At 46.1% G+C, this 26,052-nt stretch overlaps 1 protein-coding gene across 1 annotated transcript in view; it reads left to right on the top strand.

The window, feature by feature from the left end:
• Window positions 1-3,466: 3,466 nt before the first annotated feature.
• Window positions 3,467-26,052, top strand: part of LOC119463730 (lipase lipl-1-like) — a 39,744-nt gene continuing 17,158 nt past the window's right edge. The window contains exons 1-4 of the mRNA XM_037724554.2: window positions 3,467-3,535; window positions 7,114-7,318; window positions 13,452-13,566; window positions 22,871-23,021. Of these exons, the coding sequence (XP_037580482.1) occupies window positions 3,467-3,535; window positions 7,114-7,318; window positions 13,452-13,566; window positions 22,871-23,021 (540 nt within the window). The remainder of the gene's footprint in view (window positions 3,536-7,113; window positions 7,319-13,451; window positions 13,567-22,870; window positions 23,022-26,052) is intronic.

The raw sequence follows: 26,052 nt of genomic DNA, 5'->3' as shown, positions 1-26,052 counted from the left end.
GATAGAATGGGCTGGCAATATAACCCGCACATACCACATGTCCTATAGCAAGGCGTGACACATGCCTAAATATATACGGAAATTTTCGCTAACGAGACGACGACACCGACAGCGGATTTTCTGCTTCACGGGGCCCTTAAGGATATTGGGTTAAAAGAGCGCTTTCTAAAAGAGCTATGCTTCACGAAATGAGATAAGAACCATCGCATATCGAAACGAAATTGTGCAAGTGAACCAATGCATTCAGCAGGCTTTTTATGGGTATTACAGCGAGTTAGGCAGTGAACGAGAGCATGTTGAAGGATTCGATAGTGAGTTCTTGAGGCTTCTTCCAAAGTTGGATGTTGATTTAAGGCTGAACTTTAAGCAGCTTACTGTCGCGCAAATAGAACACGCCATAAATGAGTTAGCTGTAGGTAAATCGGCAGGCCCTGACGGATTAGGCGTCCCTTTTAACAGCGGAGCTGTTTAAGCTTTTCGTTTACCCCCGGAGCGTTCACAAAAACTCGCCCAGCGATGACGTCACTGCGCACCGTTTCGACTCGCTTCACCTTGAGATAGCCATTCAATAGCTAATCGATAATCGATAAATAATCAATAAATTCCGGAAAATGCTGGAGATGACTTCGCAATGCTTAGCCTAGCCCAAATACGTGGCCAATACCTTGCGATAGCCAATCGATAGCCAATCAATAGCTAATCAATAATCGGTCAGTAATCAATAAATACCGGAAAAGCATAACCCGTAAGGCCAGGACCAGCTCCGCTGTTTCTTTAGCCTTGCGCCATTAGTGCAAGCTACGCAAATTTGTATAATGTTTTTAAAAAGAAAATGGCAATAATTTTACATGATGTAATCAACGAAGCATATGAGAAGCAGGCCACGAAGAAACAGGTAAACCTAGACACACCAAGGGTAAAAGCAGACCCATTCAGGCTGGCGCAGCTTTCGAACAGGAAGATAACGACAACATAGAGGTAATGAATGAAACCGTAACTATGCTGATCTCAGAAGCAGCAATTGAAGTGGGAGGTAAGGCACCAAGGCAACCAGTAGGTAAACCCTGCAAAGTAACAACGGACCTAATAAAGAAACGACAAAACATGAAAGTGGCGAACTCGAGAGATCAGATCGAATTCGCTGAACTGTCAAAACTGATCAACAACAAGAAAGTAAGGGTTATACGAAATTATAACGTGGGAAATACTGACGAGAAACTTGAGAGTTTTTTAACAGCGAAGCTGTTAAGGGCTCACTCTTCGATGGTCGCGTCCGGCAATAGAAAAAAAAGTTGTCGCAGTTTCACCTGAAAGGCGAAGCATCAATTGCGATAGCAAATTTGTAGAGAGCTATACGGAGTAATGATAGTAGCTTTATCAGCTGTATAAACTTGGACATGCAGCAGCACCGACAACACGCAGAACTAATGTCGACACCGTCGGCGTTTTGCCCGCGTTCGCACAAAATGCTTGCGGCGTTGCTGACTGTTGCCGGAGCCTCTGATTTAAATAGGCACTTGGTGCCGCAGCTAAAAGTCACCTCCCTTCCCCCCCCCCCCCCCCCCCCCCATGGTCTTTCGCGCGTCGGAAGAAGGCGCGTTTGTGCTACATATATGGTGATTGTAAAGGAGGAAAGATACGCCTACTTCTGCAGCCCTTAAGCGAGCACGGCGCAGAACGCGCGTTTGTTCTCCGCCGTGCGTTCACTCCCCGTGAAAGCGCGCGCCCCTCGCGCCCTTTCACTCGCACATACAGCGTTCGGCGCGCGGCGACGATTTCATCTCCATTGACGTCATACGGAACCTCACGGCGACGGCGACGGCGACGCCGACGGCATAAATCTGCTTTTGAGTGTCCATATAATTGCTATCGCAATAAAAACAAACCATCAAGGACCACCGCACGTCATGAAGAAAAAAAAACGTGTTTGCATTTTTGGACCGTCAGTCCAAAAATGTGTTTGCATTTTTAGTGTAACCGTCAGTCTTGAAAGTATTAAAACGTCTTTATTATTGTTTTCCGACAACGAATAAGGGGAAACGGCAGGCAGGACCTAAAGTTTAGTGTTATCAAAATTCGTCGGCCCTTCCACTCCGTGAAGATGGTTAACCAGCGAAGCTGAAACATTCGGCCCCAGTGTTTGTCACTGGCTTATTCCTGAGGGTTCATTAAAGTATTACTTAATTATGAGGCTACACACACGTTCGGCTGCGACGGAGAGAACGACGCCACTTACACTAGGCCCGCAGTGCTCCGGTGTCGCATTTGCCGCTTGCGATTCCTCAAAATTAAATTTCTTCAAAATTAGATCTCTCCGTTACGTAAGACAACGAACGGCTCATACCGCTTAAACAATGGCTCATACCCCCGTAAACGCGGCCTCTCAATTACGACGACAGAAGAGAAGTGAAATTCTACGCTGGAATGATTCGCGGCTACGCAGCCAGCTGTGGAAGCACACGACGACGACGAACGCGGGAGCAGTGGCACGAGCGCGTGCCGAGCACGAGCGCGAGCCAACGGGCCAGCTGCGGACGAAGACGACGACGCTCGAGCCAATGCTGATGATGATAATTTTCTGTGGACAGGCGATTTCGCCAAGCGATATAAAGCTTCGCTGTAAAAAGGATCAGCTAAAGTAATGCGCCAGAATCTGTTTGTCAGCAATCGCCTACACATGTGACACCACGGTAGGGCAAGTCCTTGCTTGATAATGCGATAGATGGCATACTCAAGCATTGAAGGTTAGGGAGCCTACATGCAAGCGCTGTTTTCATGTAGGCTCCCTAATGAAGGTCCTCCCCAGCCATTTCTGCAGCGTCGACTATTTCTCTAGTCGGCGATCTCTAGACTACATTATTGTCTCTTCCCGCGGAGCAGTTAGCTCCGGGGGAACGAGATGGCGCTGTCGGCGGCGCGCCGCAAGTTGCCTCAGCGAAAGCGCACAAACTCGAAACCATTACAACTTCTGGCCTGCTTGTGTGCGATCAGCTGTTGGAAATATAACTGGGTGTTCGCTATCGCACTGCCCTCTATTCACGCTGCAAAATGTGGAGCGGTAGAGGGAAGACGTGTGCTGGGGAGGGCTGCAAAAATAGCGACTGGCACGTTGAGAAATGAAATGAATCTGTGGGATCCAGTTCATGAACCGTTGCTACTTAAGGACAACCTCTGTTACCGGCCCTTCGCGGTACAGGGCCTTTCCCCGAATATAAGAAAAATCGCTCATCCGCCAGCGTTGTATCGCTAACTCGCAAAGAAAACACCTCAACCCCAGATCGTCGGCAAAAGGGAGTGCCGCTCGTTATACAGTGACAAAGGAGTAGTGCCTCTTCCTGGCATAGTAAGTTTCTCGCACATTATCTACCCTCATCTAGCCCAACTCACACGCAAACCTATGTCCACACTATTGTCAATGTATCACGAATGAGTGAATGGTTCCACACTTCAATCGATGCACCGAAGCATGGGTGATGGCGACTACAGCGACAACACACGAATGTTCGAACCTGAATGTTTCGTGTCAGTCCACAGAGTAAGCAAGTCACTATCGATAATACGTCTTTGTTACATGTTATTACAAAGTACAGAACATCTAAGTTCCAAGCCCTTTTGCTCAGCAAGAACAAATCTGTCGAAACCGCGACAGATAAGCAGAGCCGCGAGCGACTAGGCAGAAAATGAACAATCAGTAGTGGCCACACCGACGAACATTACTGAGTCAACAACATGGTAAGCCGCTGCTTCAAAGTGTTTGCCAATAAAGAACGAATCACAAAATACACTAATCATATATACCGCCACATATCCCCTTGCAAAGCAAGGAATTGCGCTATCTACGTGTCACATTGTAGGCGATGAATGATAAACAGATTCAGACACGTTATTTCTTCACAACATGGCGGTGGTTCTAGTTGGTTTGTATTTTTTGTTCCCTTTTACGATTGTAATGTGCTTCATGCACATGGCTTTTCATGCATCAATTGTATTGTACTCAGTTGGAAGTTAGCGCTTGTGCATGTCGTGTTCTTTGTGCCTCATATTTTGCTTCCGCGCTTTGACGTTACATCACAGAATACCAACTAGCCATATCTCTAACACTGTTAAATATATATATATATATATATATATATATATATATATATATATATATATTTCGTTGCCTTCCCGGAGGATATTCGGAATCACAAGCACGGGCATTGGAATGTCACTATAAGTAAGTGAAAAATGAATCCAAGTGGTCTAGAGGCCACGTGTATGGCTGCACAAGAACCACGTCTGCCTGTATATTTCAGCTTCCACGTTCAACAGCCATACGACCGAAGAACGTTTCTTCAATGTGCCATTTATTTGTTCATGATACACAACACATGTTAGCCACGCATCCCGGATGGCCCTATTTGCGAAAAAAACATCCTACCTTTGCGCATGCATGTGGACAGCTGGAAGGAAATAAACTTTCCATTTGTTACATATCTTCAAATATAGGAACTTCGAATGATTGGTCGGAACAGTTGTTCTCTCGCCATCAGTAAAAACAAGGCTGCAGCCAGGTGAAGCAAAGAGAAAGATTTGAACGTTATATACTGTTTTTCATGTTTCGATGCTGACTCTGCTAGCATGCTATTCCAGCTGTTTTATGAGAAATATAATATGCGCAATGACAAAAAAAAGAAAAAAAAAAAACACGCTGATGCGTACATTTCAGCCACTACAAAATCTAGCGGCTAAAGATCGGCGTTCCCGAGAACCGTACAAACACTTCAAAAACATGGTCCCGTTAATCTTTCGATCAATCTCAGCTACATCTGTGGTAACCGTGGTCTTATTTCTAGCTTTCATAGGCAGCACCAATCTTGCGGTCGGCAATGACGTTACGGAAGACGCGGAGCTTAGTCCGGTAAGTTGCATTTGAGATGTCTTGCACGTTACTCAGTAAGCGCTGTACGACGGCGACAAAGGTATCGAAATCTGTGCAGGAATGGGCTAGTATGAATGGAACCACCTATAATCGACATTCGGACAATGATTACCCGAATACAAGTGAGCCCCGCTTAGCAGATATCTGCTTTGACAGCCTTATTGCGGGATTTCCTTATGGGCAACAAGCTAATTATTTTGATCTGTACATTCATGTGAACTCTACTCACATTGAGTGATGGCTTTCAGCGCTACTTGAACAATGCATTTCTATGTGCGCATGTAACAATTTTTCCTTTCACATTGGACAGGAGATACCGAAGCGGGTGCACTTATGTCACTTGCTCTGCAAGTTTTTATATAAGGTAACGTATGGTTTATCTAAACTTATTATACAGATGCGTGTGAGTGTCATATAAGGAAAAAAAATTTCCACCTCCATTCCACCCGTGAAAGTGCATGTACAGCGAAGCTGTTGCCAACTTTACTCAAGTGCCACCACCACAAGGTGTCGCATCATCGAGATCAATGTAGCGTCCACGACCTCGTTCACACCCTTTCCGTTGGTGCTTCGACGCCGCGGTGCACGTTTGCGGCATATATACGCTTGGCGTAACCCGCATTCATGAATTACGGTCACAGCAGACAAAGCACCCACTCATCAAAGACAGATACATAGTGTGTACACATTCGTCACGCGCACACGTATACGTGTGCCGGAGTGCAGCATATATTCTCATTCTAGTAGACCCTACGCCTGGCGCAAGTGCGTTAGTGAACTAATTCAATTTCTCAAAGTAAAGTGTGTAGCGGCGCGCCCTTGGCGCGCCCTAAGTGCGCTCCCGACTGCAGCGCCATTACCGCGTTGCGGAAGACGCGCGAAATAAAGACGGATTGCGCCTCTGCGTTCTTTGCGCGCTGACGTGCGTTCCGACGCTCGTATATACACGCGGCTGTCTATAGGCGTCGTATATCGCGTCCACTATAGCTTGGTAACCCGGACGTGCGTACGGGATGCCTACTAACACAAGTCACACGTCGGCAGACAACGGTACTCAACAGCGACCGCAGTCCACGGTGAGCAACGAGCACCATTCCCTCGCCAGAAAGAGGCTCCAGGTGACACAGACACAATCAAGAATACAGGACGCAGAATGTGCTACTTACGAGTGGTTTATTGACGGAAAGCGGAACCTGTTTATAAAGCTACAACTTCATTTTGGGCAATCTTAAACTACTTTGTCCTAGCTTCGATCCTTTAAAATGATTGTTTTAATAAAGACGTGTTGCCCCATACCGGGTGCTTCAACGAACACTTTCAGTTTTTCTTAATTTTAATTTACTGTGGCAGATAGCAAAATCTATCCCATGAGTTGGTCTACTCGAAAAGGTGGACACTACTTGCTCAAAAATTTCAATGCATATTCTAATGGTTAACAAAAATTCAATAATGAAGTTTTTAATTGCGTTATGGCACATATTGCAATTCACAAATTCTAGCCAGGGAGTTCGCAAGGCCGATACACTTGGAACAAACTGACAGGATGACACCACTTTCGACATAACAATTCCTGAACTTTGCGGAGGAAGGCATTAGCGTTGCAGTTAATATTGTGCTTCATTGCCTAAAACGACGTTTTGTTACGGAACTAAGTGGAATGACAGTGCATTTTTAAGGGAAGTTTGATGGCGCATATATCTTAAATCCACACAATTCTTTCCAAGTGGATACGCCTTGCAGTCTTACCCGCTAGAATTTATAAATAGCAAATGCGCCATAAGTTTCTCGTTAACTTAACTTGATCAGTGAATTTTTGTTTATTAGTCAATTATACGCTTCAGTTATTAGTGCAATCAATGTCCGCCTCTTCGAGTAGATCAGCTCATGGACTAGAATTGCGCCATCTGCCAGGGCAATGTTTAAAAATTTTGAGAAGTTTTCGCTGAAATACCCTGGTATAATACAGAACAAAAAAACAGAATATTACATGGTGTTTAAGTAGAAATTCAGTCATTATGAAAGATTGCTGTTCACAAGAAGCGTCTTCATTGTTTCCTAGCGCCCTACGAAATATGCCAGTTGGAATCCCCAATTTACCCGCATTATCACGCGTACAACCACACCGGAACGCGAGCTTTAACTGCAGGTAATATAAATTTTTTGGTATTCTCAACTGATGTGCCGGTGCTCAGGTCGGGCTTATGAAGAAAAATGGCTACCCTGTGGAGATGTACAAGGTGACCACCGACGACGGCTACATCCTAGAAGTGGACAGGATGCCACGAGGTCGATCAGACGGTGGCACCAGTGGGAGCTCGCGGCCGCCCGTGCTCATGGTCCACGGCATTGTGTCCTCTGCAGCAGATTGGGTTATAAACAAGCCTGACCTTAGCGCAGGTAAGAGTTTGATGGGTGAACTTCACCTCAAGAAGACGTTCAGTGATGCATCACGTCGAAAAAAAAAAAAACCAAAAGGCTGTCTTCAGCCAACGCCACCTGACCGAAGTAGACGCAGCAACAAAATCTATTGAAACATAATTCAGTAACTTCAGTGACATTTAGTCTGGGACAGAGCTCAGTAGCATGAGCCCTTTTTAAGCAAAGCTTTATAGGCTCACAAGTGTGGGCGGTGGTGGTGGTGTCCCGCTGAAAAGTGGGCCGATCCTGATGGTGGTGCAGAAAGGGTCCAAGCTCAATGGCACATATCAGGGACACGAAAGAAAGAGAAAGAGAGAAAGAAAGAAAGAAAATCACCAGGAAGGTCACATACACACACAACAAGCTTCGCTTACTCCCATTTTCTCGATAGGGGAAGGGCTGCTGATTTTTCTTCTTGACTGAACAAATGTATTCTGGGACCTTTCTTTATTATTCTCTGTGCATGTTTAGATATATTTTTACACTGAGAAAAGAGCATATTGGCACGTGGCATGTATGAGACTTCTGTGCTGGGAACCTACCACATGGTTGAAGTTTGAAACGGATCTTTTGAGGCGGGCGTTGAAAAAGAAGTTGGTCGCTGCGTCTATAGTATGTACTTCTAGTGACGGCGGCTTCGGGGGGAAAATGTACTCAGCATTCCACCAGTATGTCGCGGGGGAACTAGACAGAGCAAGTTCAGAATCAACGGGTTTTCCGACGCCGGCCATGCGCAAAGTTTTATTAAAACGTGAACACTTTGTCCTCCTCTTATTTTGATTGATGCGCAATCTCACTGCGTGTGCCTTACGTTACGAAGGCACCAGAAGTATTTTAGCACAACACATAGCAAGGAGTCATTTTAGCCAGATTTGAATAAAGGATGATGGAACAGACTGGCGTACGCAGCGAAAGCAAATAGGTAGACAAAGTATAAAAGCACCTGTAATATAAACATCTTGTGAGGAACAAGAAGCACTGTCAGCAGGCTGAATGAACAGGCCGAATAGAAGGAGGGCCACATCAGGATTCGGTGCACCGTTATCTCCTGTCTCCTGCGACGCAGTTTTGAAGGGCCCAGGGCTCGCCTACTTGTTGCGGCATAACACTTCCGCGTTTCGAGCTTCTCTGCTGGCGACGGCCAGGGAAAGGCGTTCTGTGAGAACACCACGAATTTTCGGGGCTTATTGCCTCGGCAGGTGAGTTGCACACTCCTTAGCCGAGTCCGACTTTGATGGCCGCAATCGTGTTCATCTTAAGCTACCAACACCCTTCATTGGTCCTCACGGGTCTGCTTTGCCTGCTGGACTCGGGTGCCTTACCTCGGGATTCGGTTCATGCCACAGCAAGTGCGAAAAAGCAAGTTGCTGATTGCTTTAACGCGACAGCGCGTTAAGGGCCCCGTGTCATAGAAAATCCGGTGTCGGTGGAGTTTTCCGTGAACAAAAATTTCCGTATATATTTCGGTATATGTATATGTCCCGCCGTGCTATACGACATATGGTATATGTGGTTTATATTGCCACACCACTCTATTGCTAAAGTTACTCATTCCGTGTCTCATATTCTTGACAAAGTTATTCCTCGGAATATTCAGAATGACAGCCCAGAAACAAATGTCATGAAACAAAACCCCGACAGCGCATGCCTTTTATGTTAAATCTTCTCATGCTTAAATATTAAAACTACGAGCAATACCAAAAACCTAAAAATGATTTGATGTTTTGCGCGACCGCGCATCGGCCCACGCAAGAGGCCGCGTTTCTACCAGAAAGCTCGCCTTCGTGCATAGCGTTCGTATGAACCGGACGACCAGATCTGGCTGGTTGAACGCGCCAGACCGGCAGCTAAGGCCGCAGGAGTTCAGGAATTAGATCCCATCCACAGGTGCTCTGCAGAACCCTACCTCTGGAGAAAATAAAGTATATTCTCTTTCTCTGTCTCTCTCCCTGTAAACATTACGGCTACATAAGCTGTAGCTTTTTTTGCCTAAGAAGGGAGACTGTTAAATAATTGAAGAATTATAGACCACTTAGCTTGCTTGCAGTATTGTACAAAATATTCACCAAGATGATTTGCAATAGAATCAGTGCAACACTTTTATGTTAAATCCGCTCAGACTTAAGTATTAAAAGTGCGAAACAATACCAGAAACCTGAAAATGATCTAATATTTGGGCGCGACCATGCACCGGGCACCAAGAGAACAGGCTGGATTTAGGAAGGGATATTCTACGATGAATCATATCCATGTCATTAATCAGGTAATCGAGAAATCTGCGGAGTAAAATCAATCTCTCTATATGGTTTTCGTTGATTATGAAAAGACATTTGATTCAGTAAAGATACCAACAGTCATAGAGAGATTGCGTAATCACAGAGTACAGGAGGCATACGTGAATATCTTGGCAAATATCTACAAAGATTCCACAGCTACCTTGGTTTTCCACACAAAAAAATGCCACAGTTTCGCCCTAAGGGCGAAGCAATGAATGCGATAGCAACACAGCAATGTCATACGAAGTAAGGTGAGCGGCTTTGGTAGCAATATGAATTGTAGTAAACATGAGCTGATTAAGTAAGCAGGTGTGCTGCGGCGTAAGTAGACCGACATGAAGAGAGACTCGATGACCACGACAAGGCGCGTGTGAAACGGTGGTGTTGATGAGAAGCGCTTCCCGTGGGCAGCGCGTGCGAAGGGACACACCTGTAGCACTGCACTGCCGATCCGGGCAGCATTGCCTGTGTAGCGTGCGTTGGAAAATGTGGCCCGACTGTTACTAACTGAATGAACAAGCGTGGTGTGAGCGCGCACAAACAAACATGAATAGATCACACTGAATGACTGCAGGCAACGACCGTCAAAACTCTGGCAGCAAGCGGATACGCCGCAGCGGCGAAGGTACGTGCGGTCTATCGCTTCCACGGAAACTGAGCGGCGAATGCACGGCGCATAAAGGTCAGAGCCATGTGGAGATAAGAGACGGTGCGAACGAGCGACGAGCGCGGTTGTTGGAAGAGTGAAAGTGCGCCCCCCCCCCCCCCCCCCCGCTCCCTCCGGCGCTGGCTTCCCGCTTCCTTGCTTGCGCGTGGGAGATTGAGTGCGTTCGCTCTCCGTGATAGCGCGCGTCCCCGCACGCTTCCGCTCGGGCATACGGCACGCGGCGAAGATTTTATCTATAGGGAACCTCACGGCGACGGCGACGGCGACGACGACGGCGACGCCGACGGCAGAAATCCGGTTGAAGTGTCCATATAATTGCTATCGCAATAAAAAGTAGAAAGTTACCTATCAAGGAAGGGGTCAGGCAAGGAGACGCAATCTCTGCAGTGCTATTTACTGCATGCTTAGAAGAAGTATTTAAGCTCTTAGACTGGGAAGGCTTAGGAGTGAGGATCAACGGCGAATATCTCAGCAACCTATGGTTAGCAGATGACATTGTCCTATTCAGCAACAGCGAGGACAAATTACAACAAATGATTGAGGACCTTAATCATGAAAGTGTAAGAGTGGGGTTGAAGATTAATATGCAGAAGACAAAGATAATGTTCAATAGCCTGGCAAAGGAACAAGAATTCAGGATCCCAGTCAGCTTCTGGAGTCTGCAAAGGAGTACGTTTATTTAGGTCAACTGCGCACAGGGGACCCTGATCATGAGAAGGAAATTTACAGAAGAATAAAATTGGGTAAAGGACAGCACAAAGAGCGAGGAAACGAAAAATGTTAGGCCGAACGTTAAGAGATAGGAAGAGAGCGATGTGAACCAGAGAGCAAACGGGGATAGCCGATATTCTAGTTGACATTAAGAGGAAGAAATGGAGCTGGGCAGGCCATGTAATGCGTAGGATGGATAACCGGTGGACCATTAGAGTTACAGAATGGATACCAAGAGAAGGAAAGCGCAGTCGAGGACGGCAGAAAACTAGGTGGAGCGATGAAGTTAGGAAATTTGCAGGCGCAAGTAGGGATCAGCCAGCGCAAGACAGGGGTAATTGGAGATAGCAGGGAGGGGTCTTCGCCCTGCAGAAGACATAAATATAATCTGATGATGATGATCATAAAAATTGGGTTGGAGTGCATACGGCAGACATTGCCAAATCTTGACAGGGAGCTTATCACTATCGCTGAAAAGAAAAATGTACAACCATTGCATTCTATCGGTACTAACATATGCGGCAGAAACTTGGAGGTTAACAAAGAACCTCGAGTAGAAGTTGCTCATCAGCAGCACCAAAGCCCGAAGCTCCCCCGCCGAAGCCGGAAGCTAGGCGCAGCAATCGCGCACCTGTCCCGGTGGTGTGCGCTCACTGGTGCAATGATTGCACAGCGGGCACTGCTTGCCCCTGTCCACAGCTGCTCCTGCTTTCTCGAGGATGGCAAACATGTCTCGACCAAAATAGGGGCGCTGCAATCTAAAGCTGTTCCAAGCTGTTCCTATTCCGTTTCTGCAATAGGCCCTCCACAACTCGTCAAAAAGCTTTCGGCTGATTTGATGCGTACACACTGATTATGCATGGTTAGATAATAACAAAAAGGTAATTACTTATTATTCAATGCCTTTTCTGCCATTAGCCCTCCGCCATTGGCTTTCGGGCGGCGCCCCCTTTGCCTGTCTCTCACGCGGTGTCACAAAGCCGCGAAAGCCCACCACCTACTTTGGACGTGTGCTGGGACAAAGACAATACGAGAAAGTGTTCTGAAAGGGGTGAAATTCAAGAGTGATCAAGTAGAAGACTATGATAGATGGATTATGGACAACACATTTTATAAGTCGCTGCTGCAGTATCTCTATGAAACGGGCCTGCATGCTTATATTTAACCCCATTCTGATGTTATGCCGATTCTCAATCCAAGCGAAAAAAAAAACTCACCATGTCAAAGGGACGTGTACGCAATAAAGATGCATTATCATGCCAAACAAAGCTGAATTCGTAAGGAATAAAAGCTTGCTGCCACCGCAAGCTAAGAGACTGTTTACGCTCGAGCCGTCCCTCGTCGTAAGCTGCACCGAATTCGTGCGGTCGTGCAAAAAATTTCACATATCGGGCAACTGGTGCAATTTCAGTTAACACTGTGTACGCAGTGTAAACAGCAAACAGTGTAAACAGAAATTTGTGCACAAGTATTCGACATTTTGAATTTTTCGCGCGATGGCATGCATGCGGTTAGGGGCTGGGCGGCTCGAACGTAAATCGGCCTTTGCGCTCGAGCCGCACGCCACACCGCTCTGCTTCCGCATGCGTGCGGTCGCGCTAAATACCACATACGTACGTCGCACACTGATGCACAAATTTCGCATTCGACTACATGTGCGGACGCAGTGTGAACCGAGATTTCTGCACAAATGTTCTACATGTGCATGTCCGCACGCGTGCGGCAGCCGGGCGATGCGACGTGCGGGTCGAGGGTAGATGAGTCTAAAGCAAGGTGAATCGGCCGATCGCAGACGGCAGCACCACCCTTCTCATCCGGTTATCTACGTTCACTGCGCTAGCTCCGCCCCACCGAAGCTCTCTCCGCTTCTGTGTGCTCCTCGCCTCTTGTGAGTCAATTTTTAGAAGAAGCTGTCAAGGTAGGCAATCCGATTCGCTTTCGAAGCAAGCAAAAATGACCTCCTATAAACGAGTAGAGCGTTTGAGTGGGCTGTTCAAACGACGCTGCGGGTCACCGCCCGATGATTGTGATGGCGGTTATGCAAACTTGATATCATGAGCTTGGAATAAAAAGAGATTGAAATAGTTTTGTGTTATGTGGCCCTAGATGAGCGTTGCTTCTACCTCATGCGCCTCAACAGCCAGTGATAGGCAGTGCTGCAATAATCTAACAGATGAGGAAAAGTAAAAACGTCTAGCTCACAAACGCGCAAATGAGACGCATATTTACAACGTTTCGCACCACGATAATTCCCCTTAAAGGACTTTCGGTCGTATTTTTTCTTATTTACAGCCCTTAACACTTAACTTCAGTCATATAACTTTAGCCCTTCACATTTGCCCGGCCGGAATCATTCAACTTCATTAGCACGTTAACCAATCGATTGATTGATGCATTATTTCAATAAATCATTGATCCACTGACTGACCGACTAACTCGCTCGCTTTGTTGCTCTCAGGTTTCTTGATGGCTGACAGGGGTTACGACGTCTGGCTCATCAATACCAGAGGTGTGCCTTACTCCAACTACCACGTGACGCTATCTACGAACGACCCTCGATTTTGGGACTGGAGGCAAGCAAAAGTAGTTGATCACACGATCTCTTATTAATAATATATTTGCTCGCCCAAAATAGCAACAAAGGAAAGGAGAGAAACATCCAGTCAACATTGGCTGCAACATTTCTTGCATAACGTGCAGATAGTCTTAGTTTCACTTAATGAATTTGTCATGATGCCTTGCGAAAATGCATAGTAGTTGGGACAATGACGTTGCAAAAGCAACTGCTCCACTATTGTAGAACGCACACACACACACAAAAGAAAGGATCCCTGACAATTTCTTGCGGGGATTTCAACTATGGGAGTTTTACATAGAGAAGCTTGAGCAGGATAATATTATTTGTAGTCTTCTTTGCTTAAAGAGATGAAGAAATTTCTGTTCTTTAATTAGTAAGGATATAATGGAATTCCTCGCGAGAGCACCCTCCTGCTGTTTGAGGACATCATGTGGCAAACTTTTCTGCTTCAATGTTGAATATTGACCTGCGAGAATGAATGCGTCCTTTTCCCTAACTCAAGGTGCCTAAAGAACACTCACTCAGAACTTTGAAGTAGTAGTTCTAATTTCACACATATACGTTTTCTTATATTTTGCATCAATTACACATAAAATCAACAGCCAGGTAAATGTTTTCATGTATATCGCGTGCTATTTTTTTACGCAATGTGCTGATTTTCAATGCGCTCTATTTGCTAAACCACGTTGCTTCGACATTGCGATGGAGAACTTAAGGGAGCATGGATTTATCAGAAAGTGCTGTATTGCCAAGCGTTGCTGTCTTAATTTTAGCCCGTGTTCATTTTCATCGCATTATCGCTGTTATTTATAATTAGAGGGAAGATGCGGCTACAGGATTCGAAATTGCTTGAACGTTGTCAGTTATATAGCAAAGGAGGCATGTTGTATATCCTTTTTCGAGCGTTACGAATCATTTTTTTACTATCCCAGTAATGATCACGTACTACTGTCTGCAAGAAGCGCCAAATGACGGCAGGTGTGTGCCAGAAAACAGGCTTGAACTTTGGGAAAGGTGAACATTGTACGCCACACTTCGAAGGATATCACGTAGCACGGTCTGCAAAAAGAGAGCATCAAATGACGGCAGGTGTGTGCTACAAAACAGGTTCGAACTCTGGGAAAAGGGGACATTGTACGCGACACTTCGAAGGCTATTGACGGCAGGTGTGTGCTAGAAAACATGCTCGAACTCTGGGGAAGGTGGATATTGTACACGACACTTCGAAGGCTATTGACGGCAAGTGTGTGCTTCAAAACAGGTTCGAACTATGGGAAAAGTCATACGTGAATATCTTGCCAAATCTCTACAAAGATTCCACAGCTACCTTGGTTTTCCACAAAAAAGTAGAAAATTACCTATGAAGGAAGGGTTCAGGCAAGGAGACACATTCTCTCCAATGCTATTCACTGCATGCTTAGAAGAAGTATTCAAGCTCTTAGACTGGGAAGGCTTAGGAGTGAGGATCAACGGCGAATATCTGAGCAACCTTCGGTTTGCAGTTGAAATTGTCCTATTCAGCAACAATGAGGACAAATTACAACAAATGAATGAGGAGCTTAATCATGAAAGTGTAAGAGTGGGGTTGAATATTAATATGCAGAAGACAAAGATAATGTTCAATAGCCTTGCAAAGGAACAAGAATTCAGGATCCCAGTCAGCTTCTGGAGTCTGCAAAGGAGTACGTTTATTTATGTCAATTGCGCACAGGGGACCCTGATCATGAGAAGGACATTTGCAGAAGAATAAAATTGGGTAAAGGACTGCACAAAGAGCGATGGAACGAAAAATGTTAGGCCGAACGTCAAGAGATAGGAAGAGAGCGATGTGGACCAGAAAGCAAACGGGGATAGCCGATATTCTAGTTGACATTAAGAGGAAAAAATGGAGCTGGGCAGGTGTACATTGTACGCGACACTTTGAAGGCTATCCTTCGAAATGACGCTTACAATGTCCACCTTTCCCAGAGTTCGAACCTGTTTTCTAGCACACATCTGCGGTCATTCATGCTCTCTTTTTGCAGACCGTGGTACCTGATCATTACTGGGATAGAGCCTTTTTAATTCCGCATGTGCCTGTTAGACTGTTTCGGTTGAATTCCAGCTTTTCTGCTCCGAGATGTTATACGAGGTATGGCCATTTTAGGAGTTGCTATATACCGAGGATTTCTAACTTGCTGTGGGAGTCCCTATTCTTTCCGTCTTCAAAGCATGAATTGTTTCAATACCCTCGTGTAAACGTTTCCGAAGTGCCCATATATCCTGTTTAACGTTTACCTATGTCGAATACCCTTTCATGTAAACACATTTTGTTTTTTAAAGCGAAGCTTTAAATGTCTAAACGGCGAAGTCGTGTAAGGCTACGTGAAATGGCCTGTGTACAGAAAACTATCAGTAGCCTTGGCTCGAGCGTCATCGTCTTCTCCTGCAGCTGGCTCGTTGGCGCCCCTCGGGTTGCGCTCATGCCACTGCTCCCGCGTTCGTCGTCGTCGTCTTCTTCCACAACTGGCTGCGTTGTCGCTCATCATTAAAGCGTAGAATTTCACTTCGCTTCTGTCGTCATAATGGGGAGGCCGCGTTTACGGGAGTATGCACCAATTCATTTCGGAGAATCACAAGCGGCATGTGACAGGTCCATGCTGCTAACCACACCGTCTAGCAAACTCGAAACATCGAATGCAAGTGACAACGACGGACTGTGGGCATACCGTCAGTGACGTAGCTCTCACCGTCGCAGCCGAACGTGTGTGTAACCTCATAATTGAGAAATACTTTAATGAACCTTAGGAATTCACCCAGTGCTAAACACCGGGGCCGCACGTTTCAGCTTCGCTGGTTAACCATCTTCATGGAATGGAAGGGCCGACAATATTTTTTTTTCTCTTCGGTGCGTAGGGTTTTTGTTTAGAAACTGCACCTGCGCCTTTTTACTGCCCGCTGCCAGATACGGCCAGACGAGTCTCCCCCTGACTTTGGCCGGCCTGCTAAAATCATCTGTACATCTTAAGGCGAAATAAACATTGTTATTAGTGTTATTATTGCGGTAGCAATTATATGGACACTCAAAAGCAGATTTCTGCCGTCGGCGTCGCCGTCGCCGTCGCCGTCGCCGTGAGGTTCCGTATGACGTCATTTGGAGAAGAAATCGTCGCCGCGCGCCGAACGCTGTATGTGCGAGTGAAAGGGCGCGAGGGGCGCGTCTTTCACGGGGAGTGAACGCACGGCGGAGAACAAACGCGCGTTCTGCGCCGTGCTCGCTTAAGGGCTGCAGAAGTAGGCGTCTCTGTTCTCCTTCACAATCACCATGTATGTAGAGCAAACGCGCCTTCTTCCGACGAGCGAGAGGCCGTGGGGGAGGGGGAGGAAAGGGAGGCGACGTTTAGCTGCGGCACGCAGTGCCTATTTATATCAGAGGCTCCGGCAACAGTCACCAACGCCGCCCGCATTTTGAGCGAATGCGGGCAAAACGCGGATGGCGTCGACAACAGTTCTGCGGGTTGCCGATGCTGCTGCATGTCCAAGTTTATACAGCTGATAAAGCTAATATCATTACTCCGTATAGCTCTCTACAAGTTTGCTATCGCAATTGATGCTTCGCCTTTCAGGTGAAACTGCGACAACTTTTGTTATTAATATTAATAATGAACGACCTTATTATTAATGGCCTGAACGACCCGTCTATGTGGACAATGGGATGCCTGTTCAAGCCGTTCCGTGGGGTGCTACACAACGGCGTGCTTCAGGCTCATGAGAAAACCCCAAAATTTCAAAGGGGAGTGTAATCTAGACATTTTCTACCAAAACGTTCGTGTACTTCGCCCCAAGGCACGCGAATGCTTCGCTAATACCATTTCGTCTTCTTTTCCTATTTTTGTTATTTCCTAAACTTGCCTCTGCAGTGATAATTACTCTTCAGATTTTTTCCCTCCACATTACAACGTCTTTCGCAGTAAGTGGGACTTAAGTGGATTGAAACAAGGTGGCGGCGTACTTATTGCTATTGACAGTTAACTCAGATGTGTAAGGCGCAACGACGACATAGAAAGAACTGAGGTTTGAAAAGCGCGAATAAAACAAGAACACGAAGAAACAAATACCACAGACAAGTGCTCTGTGATATTTGTTTCTTCGTGTCCTTGTTTTATTCGCTCTGTTCAAACCTCAGTTCTAAATATGAACCAACTAGCGCTCATCAAGACCTTACTGACATAGAAAACGTACAGGAATCGATTAAGCTTGAAGCCAGCCTAGTGCGCTGTGAAAAATTGGTATTCGGAACTTTCTATGTACCACCGAATATTTCTCCTGTCATGTTTGATGAGGCCATCTCTTCTACTGAAATGGTCTTATCCTCCCATAGCAAGCGCAGAGTAATCCTTCTTGCTGATTTTAACAAACTAGGGATTCATTGGAACGCGCTTACATATTCTCATTATAATCTTTACATACAAAACGAATGCAGCCTGTTGTTGCACTTTCTGTCCTGTTCTCTTCAGCAGCACAACCTGATCGCCAATTCCAGTGGCGATCACTGGAATTGGCGAATTGGCCAGCTTACCACTGTCGTTGAAAAGAAAAGTGTACAATCATTGCATTCTACTGGTGCTAACATATGGGGCAGAAACTTGGAGGTTAACAAAGAAGCTCGAGAACAAGTTAAGGACCGCACAAAGATCGATGGAACGAAAAATCTTATTAGTAACGTTAAGAGGCAGGAAGAGAGTGGTGTGCATCAAGAACAAACGGGGATAGACGATATTCTAGTTAAAAATAAGCGGTAGAAATGGAGCTGGGCAGGCCATGTAATGCGTAGGATGGATAACCGTTGAACCATTAGGGTTAAAGAATGGATACCAAGAGAAGGGAAGCGCAGTCGAGGACGGCAGAAAACCAGGTGGGATGATGAAGTTAGGAAATTCGCAGGCGCGAGTTGGAATACGCTAGCGCAAAACAGGGGTAAATGGAGATCGCAGGGAGAGGCCTTCGTCCTGCAGTGGACATAAATATAGGCTGATGATGATGATAATGATGATGATGATGCACAACCGATGTCTCGAATTATCGCCCGATTTCTCTTCCCTGTGCCGCGTCTAAGATTTTTGAGCTTGCTCTTCACAACACATTGTCTTTTATTGTGGAGAACGCATTGATCCCTAATCAGCATGGATTCCTCACCAGTCGCTCACGTTCACAAATCTCGCAAGTTTCAGGACAAAGATCTCCTTGCTGCTACTCCAAAGGGAGCAAGTTTACACCACTTATTGTGACTTCAGCAAAGCTTTTGATGTGGTCAGCCACTTACTGCTTCTCATCAATCTTACCCACTCGTCAATTGTAAATCTCTTGCGGAGTTGCCTTATTGATAGATGTTTTGTTAACGTCAACGGTCAAACGTCTTCTTACATGGCAACTAGCGGCGTCCATCACGGATCAGTATTGGGACCACTCCTTTTTTAATTTTTATTAATAACGTTCTTTCCGCCATTCGGCATTGTTCATTCCTTCTATATGTCGATGACATAAAGACTTTTAAGGCAATTAACACTGTTGATGACGGTCGCATCCTCCTGTCTAACCTGTTTTCATTTTTAAATGTGCAGAGATAATAACCTAACCTTGAATGCTGCTAAGACCGAAGTCATGACTTTCACCCGCAAAACAGCAAGCATTTCTTTTTCTTATTCGGTAGATTCTGTACCATTGTGTAAGGTCCGTGAGATCATTCATCTCGGTGTGCTTTTTGATACACCCTTACACTTTTCAGCTCACACTAAACACGTTGCAATGCGGAGTATGCGCACTCTTACCTCTGTTTGCAGACTATCGAGATAATTCAATTCTCCTACATCGCTCCGCAAGTTATATATAACAATCCGTCTTCCTCAACTCGAATACGCGTCGGTCGTCTGGAACGGTATCTCTAGATCCAACTGTGACATCATAGATCGGGTACAGAAAACGTTTCTAAGCATATTTCATCAACGCTTTGCCAAACGGACGCTGGACTTTGCTCTAGCACTGTTGGGTTATTGTCATTGCCCTTAGCTGCCGACGTAATCCTGCTGACCTTCTGTTTCTTTTCAAACTCCTTCACGGTATCCTCATGTGCCCCGAACTCCTCAGTTGTATCATGTTTCGTATTCCGCGCAATACCACCAGACAACACAAACCTTTTCATGTTGCTGCCTGTCACCACAAACACTGAACGGTCCACGGAATAGAGTCTTTCCACGATGGCCGCATTTCGATGGGGGCGAAATGCGAAAACACCCGTGTACTTAGATTTAGGTGCACGTTAAAGAACCCTAGGCGGTCGAAATTTCCGGAATCCCCCACTACGGCGTGCCTCATAATCATATCGTGGTTTTGGCACGTAAAACCCCATAATTAAATTTTTACCATAGTCTTTATAACGCACACTTTCATGACCTTGATATTTTTCACAACTCGCTGTCATTGTTCTGATCTGAGCTTTCCATTTGTGCGTCTTAGTTTCACATATTGTTCAACTTCGCTTCTCTCCCCTTTTCTTATGTTATGCTTTCTTATTTTGCGCCTTGTATGTACACTCATCTTTTCAAGATTGTCGATTTTTAGTCATTGTTTTTTTTTTCACTGATATTCTCCTGCTGTATTTTTTTCGCTTGTTGTCCTATGTATGCGTACGTCAGCATTAGACCCCATGGTTGTTCCTGAGCATGATAAATAAATTATTATTATTATTATTATTATTATTATTATTATTATTATTATTATTATTATTATTATTATTATTATTATTATTATTATTATTATTAGTTTGTACGTTCTAAAGTGGTCTGCGCCGTCGTTGTGATTTGAGTGCTTAGCACAAGTTCGCCCAATAAAGAGATAAATCAACAATTTGCAAAAATATATTGCGGATCCCCAAATAACTATTTAGGTAGTGAGCAGCCGGTAGATGTGGGCCGTGTTCCTAGAGGACTGTCCCGATTTCTGGCCCGATAGCAACAATGTATCTTAATTACAGCATGCCCGGTAGCCTGGAGCGTTCCCAAATGCCTGCAAACGTACGAACATTGAAACTCGTAAAATCTTGGAAATACGACACTAGGTGGTGAAGGTGGTGGACGAAGGAGGAGGTGAACATTATCCTAAAGCTTGCCTTGAGAACATGTCTTTCAGGGAGTACAGATTCACTTTATTAATGATGATTGACCTTTAAACACAGCAAACAAGCAGCCAAAACTTGGGCTCCGGATGAATTTGCAAGAAACAGCAGTAAAAGTAATTACAAATAAAGTTACATTTTGAGATCACAATGATTGTTTAAACAACTTTGCTGTCCTTCTTGATCTTCCAATTGTACTGTTAGAATACATTGCTCCCACCGATTCCAACATGTCTAGAACCTAATAAAGTGCACTACGGCGTAGGCGAGTACATAAGGCAAGTAAGACAGTGGTTTCTTAGTCTGAACGATTTGATGGAGTGGTTAGGAAAAAAAAACGCTCCCTAAGTGCTGGAGTGCGCATTTTGTTGTAATAAGAAAAAAAAACTGTTGAAGGGTTTGAAGGAAGTCATATTATTTACTCATGAAGGGACTAATCGAAGTACCTCGGGGGACGTCTTCGTCCTGCAGCGTATATAAATTAGGCTGATGACGATAATGATGCCGAATTAAAACGTGGAATTGCACAAGCTATCCACACTAGAAAGCACTCGCAGTCATTTGTAAATCAGACATCTATGGGCGTCTTCTTCATCACGCGCATCCACTTCACCAAGGTGACTTTATGATCCATTTGCCTATTTCCCATGGCGTCTTTGCAGACATTTACGCCCTTCTGTGTTTTGCACTCTATATAATCTTCGCACTTAGCTGCCAGACAGCACTCGCACCTTCCCTACAATTCCATAGCCATGCTGTTTATGGGTAGGGAATGTTTATGCCTAGGCATAAACGGCAAAGCTGATTATGACTAGGGGTCCGTAGATTTTTGGTGTTCGCCAGCAAATCTGCGTGTGCAAAAAACTCAGCTCCCGAATTCGATGCCAAATCGCTTCACTGTATGCAAAAGCTCATACTTCTCATCACTCGGATATTGCATTTTCAGTAGATTAGTTATCAATAGTCACCACTTTTAAGATCAGTAGACACTCAGGTAGATAATAAGGGTTTCTCACAGATCGGCTGCTGTGCGACCGGCGTCGGCCATGTGTACGCTCTCACCACCTTCTCTTTGTCGTCGTTCCAAGCACTTGCGTGCCTAGTTTCCTTCAGCTCTCTCAGGGTTGCGGTTCCGTCACGTGGGTCTACTTTCTGCTGGGTGGCGGTCCCGTTACGTGTGTCTAGTTTCCTCCTTCTCTCCAAGGTGGCGGTAGTCTTCCACGCGAATGTATGCTTCGCTGGTAATCCACCTTCACAGCAGTGGAATGGCACGTGAGTTTTTTAACAGCGAAGCTGTTTAAGCTTTTCGATTCCCCGCGTAGCGTTTGCAAAAACTCGCCTAGCGAAGACGTCACTGCGCGCTGCCTAGCAACCACCTCGCGGAGCGGCGTGTGCTTTACTCCTCTCAATCCGTGCCGTGCACATGTTGCCTTGACATGGGACGTTAAGGAGAGGGAAGGAGAGCATGCACGCGGCGCGCGCTATGCTCGGGAGAGAGAAAGAGAAAGTGATAACGACAGAGAGAGAAATTGTAGCAGCACCAACGAGGCAACGCGCCGAGCTGCTGCCGACGCCGTCCGCGTTTCCCCGTTTCCCCGCAATCGCACCGAACCAACACCACCTAGACCTTCAAAGTCTAGGTGGTGTTGGCCGAACCCGCGCGGTGTCCGTGACTGCAGCCGGCGTCTCTGTCAGCGGCTCGGCAGGTTTCGACCAGCCACACCCCGGCAAGTGTGGAGGCGCAGCTTGGCCATGACTTCAGCGCGGAGATGAAGCTCGGAGCCGCCGGTATGGCGTCAGAACTTGTGTTGACTCTGTGGCCTTGACATGGGACGACCAAAGAAGATCCGGACACCCGAAGAAGAAGTCGCTCATCTTGAAGCGCGTCGCGCGGCCAAGCGAGAATCTGCGCGTCGGCGGCACAGCAAGGCTGGAGTAAACAGAGGAGCTGGGGTGAAGTGCAAGCTGGTGAAGCACCTTGGTGAAGTGCAAGCTGGCCACATTTCTTTCTGTGCCTTTTTGTGCACTACTTTATAAACTTCTTCACCTCGGCCGCTGATCCACACTTGTGAAATGCGCTGTATTTACGCCAACAATATCTTGGGCGCGCCAATTCTTATTGTGTTTTCCTATACCGTTGCATTCATAGTTTTGAAGACATCGGCTATTACGACGTTGCAGCCACAGTTGACTTCGTCCTGAATAATACCGGCCGGTCGAACCTCAGCATCCTTGCCTGGTCGCAAGGCTTCACCGAGGTCCTCGTGCTTCTTTCCCTACGGCCCGAGTACAACAACAAGGTAATTGTGGTTGCATATTTCTAGTATAGGAAGGGCGAGCATGTCTACGGGAAGGAAAAGGGAAGATAAAATACCATGACTAAGCCGGTGGCAATAGTATACAAGGTCCAAGAGGCTGTGTTCACAGACCTTCGATTATGGAAAAATAATAATATGCCTGCTCCAACATTGCCTTTCTCTCACGCGGTGTCACAAAACCGCGAAAACTCACCACGTCAAAGCGACGTGTACGCATTGAGCATGCATTATTATGCCAAGCATAACTGAACTTTTTAATGGAATAGCCGCAGATTGTCCCGTTTTGTAAGGTAAAAAAGCCAGCTGCCACCGATCACTCTGGCACTAACTACTCAGCGCTACCGGGGAGAACGAATTCATTTGCGTTTAATGAAAAAAATCTGTCTCGATCTAATCAACAATACCTACGATGATTCCACAGCTACCTTGGTTCTCAAAAAGAAAAGCAGAAACTTACCTGTCAAGGAAGGGGTCAGGCAAGGCGACACAATCTCTCCAATGCTATTGGGCTATTCACTGCATGCTTAGAAGTATTCAAGCTAAACTGGAAAGGCTTAGGATGGAGGTTCAACGGCGAATATCTCAAAAACTTACGGTTTGCAGGTCACATTGTCGTATCCAGCAACGCTGGCGATGAACTGCAACAATTGATTCAGAACTTTAACCGAGATAGTAAAAAATAATAATAAGCAGACGACAAAGACATAATGTTCAATAGCCTGGGAAGGGAACAAGAATACTTGATCGCCAGTTAGACTCTAGAATACGTGCTGGAGAACGTTTATCAGGTAAATTACTGACAGGAAACCCTGATCAATTCCAAGTTGAAAGGGACGCTCTCCTGGAGAATCTACAAAAAAAGGACCTTGCGCATGCGTTCCTGCAACACCTTGTATTTCCCGAGGGATCAGTTATAGCCCGCATAGAAACTTCACGTCTCCTTATGGAATTCTTAAGAGAGACTAGTTTGATGGACATATGGTGAAACCCTTCAGCGATATTGTAAGAAACGCTCAGGCGGAGCAATTGCCGGCCTTGATCGCCAGGCTAAACCCGCCTGTTGCTACAATTCACCACCACCACCACCAGTCCACCACCATAAGAAACAAATTTAGAGAAGAATTAAAATGGGTTAGAATGCATACGGCAGGCATTACCACATCCTGACTGGGAGCTTACCACTGTCGTTGAAAAGAAAAGTGTACAATCATTGCATTGTACCGACATTGTAAGGACAGCAGAAAGAGCAATGGAACGAAAAATGTTAGGCGTAACGTTAAGAGGCGGGAAGAGAGTGGTGTGAAGCAGAGGGCAAACGGGGACAGCCGATATTCCAACTGACATTAAGAGAAAGAAATCGAGATGGGCAGGCCATGTAATGCGTATAGTAGATAACCGGTGTACCATTAGGGTTACAGAGGGAAGGCAAGCGCTGTCGAGGACGTCAGACAACTAGGTGGTGTGATGAGGTTAGGAAATTTGCAGGCCCAAGTTGGAATGAGCTAGCGCAAGACAGGGGTGAATTGGAGATCGCAGGGAGAGGCCTTCGTCCTGCAGCGAACATAAAAATAGGCTGATGATGATCATGAAAATTAGAGCGCAAAAAACACACCCGAATGCACGCGCACACCCACACACGAAATCGCTCCAAAAAGACCTTCCAGACGCAGACCCTCCCGAAAGAGTTACCAACTAGTCCAACACCAAGTTTTCCTAAGGCAGGCCTTGAACATCGTCCGGTAGATTTCTGGCTCTATTGCCTCTATGGCAGCTTGAGAAACACGACCAGGTAACAAGATATTTACAAGATCATGACAAACAGAGCAAGTGAAAGTCTGCTTCACCAGCCTCTCCCCCTTCCTCTGGTTTTCTGGGAAATTATCTGCTTTCACGTTACTTTAAAGGGATATGGACACAAAAGTTGGCGGGTGGTTTCTTGCGTCGGAACAAAAGTTGAACTGTTGATAATGACGAATGCAACAAGCCACTTTGAAAAAAAGGACGAGAAACATATATTTTTTTGCGATTTTCTGTTGTACCTTCCCTCCAAGCGGCCCCTGGCAGAATCTGAAATTTGACGTCATAACACCCACCCCCGCGCGCGCTGTCGGCCACAGCCGCCGCAGTGTTTCCGGGGTGGCGGGCCCTTGCAGCGTTTGTTTAACCCCTTTCGGCAATCTTCGCACGTGGTCCGTCCGAAACACTATCCCCGTCGGCGCTCCACGCAGGTGCTGCGTTTTGCATGCGCCTTCCCGCGGTCGTCGCTCGGTATTGACGCGTTCGTCGCGGCGGAAGGAAATGCCCAGACATTGCTGTTATAACAGCATCGTCGGTCATGACACGCCGTCGCACACGTTTCCCAGAGACGAGAAGGTGCGTAAACTTTGGATACCTGCCTGTCAGTCATCACGCACAGCCTGGAGACCTCTAAAATGGCTTCATTTGCGCGGACCACTTCGTCGACGATGATTATGTGACCAGCCCGGCTGTGCTGGCATGCCACTCAAAAGGCAATGCTTAAAGCCTGACGCTGTGCTATCGGCCTTCTCACGAAAACGCAAGGCAGAAATGATCAGCGGCGCGTAAGAAAAGAGGAGGCGAAAAGATGTCGGTACTGTTTCCGTTCACTTGCAGCCTTCTTGAGCAGTGTGAGGGCGAGGCTGGGGCGAGATGCCCGAAGCTGGGCACGAAGGCAGTAATGTCTTTAAAAATGTTGGCAAAGCATAGTAAAACAATACAAGGCTAGCGAGCGCGACTCACGAGATCAGGCACACACACAGCTCTGCTTCTCCACAGAAAAAACTGAGCAGAATGACAGACAGGTGCTGCCATCTGTTGGCATAAACTACTATTCAGTCATCCACGCAGTGCTGAAAAAATTAAATTATGGGGTTTTACGTGCCAAAAGCACGATCTGATTATGAGGCACGCCATAGTGGGGGCTCCGGAAATTTGGACCACCTGGGTTTCTTTAACGTGCACCAAAATCTAAGTACACGGGTGTTTTCACATT

This window comes from Dermacentor silvarum, chromosome 9 (genome assembly GCF_013339745.2).
Source record: "Dermacentor silvarum isolate Dsil-2018 chromosome 9, BIME_Dsil_1.4, whole genome shotgun sequence".
NCBI classification, from domain to species: domain Eukaryota; kingdom Metazoa; phylum Arthropoda; class Arachnida; order Ixodida; family Ixodidae; genus Dermacentor; species Dermacentor silvarum.
This window is presented reverse-complemented; position numbering and strand designations above follow the sequence as displayed.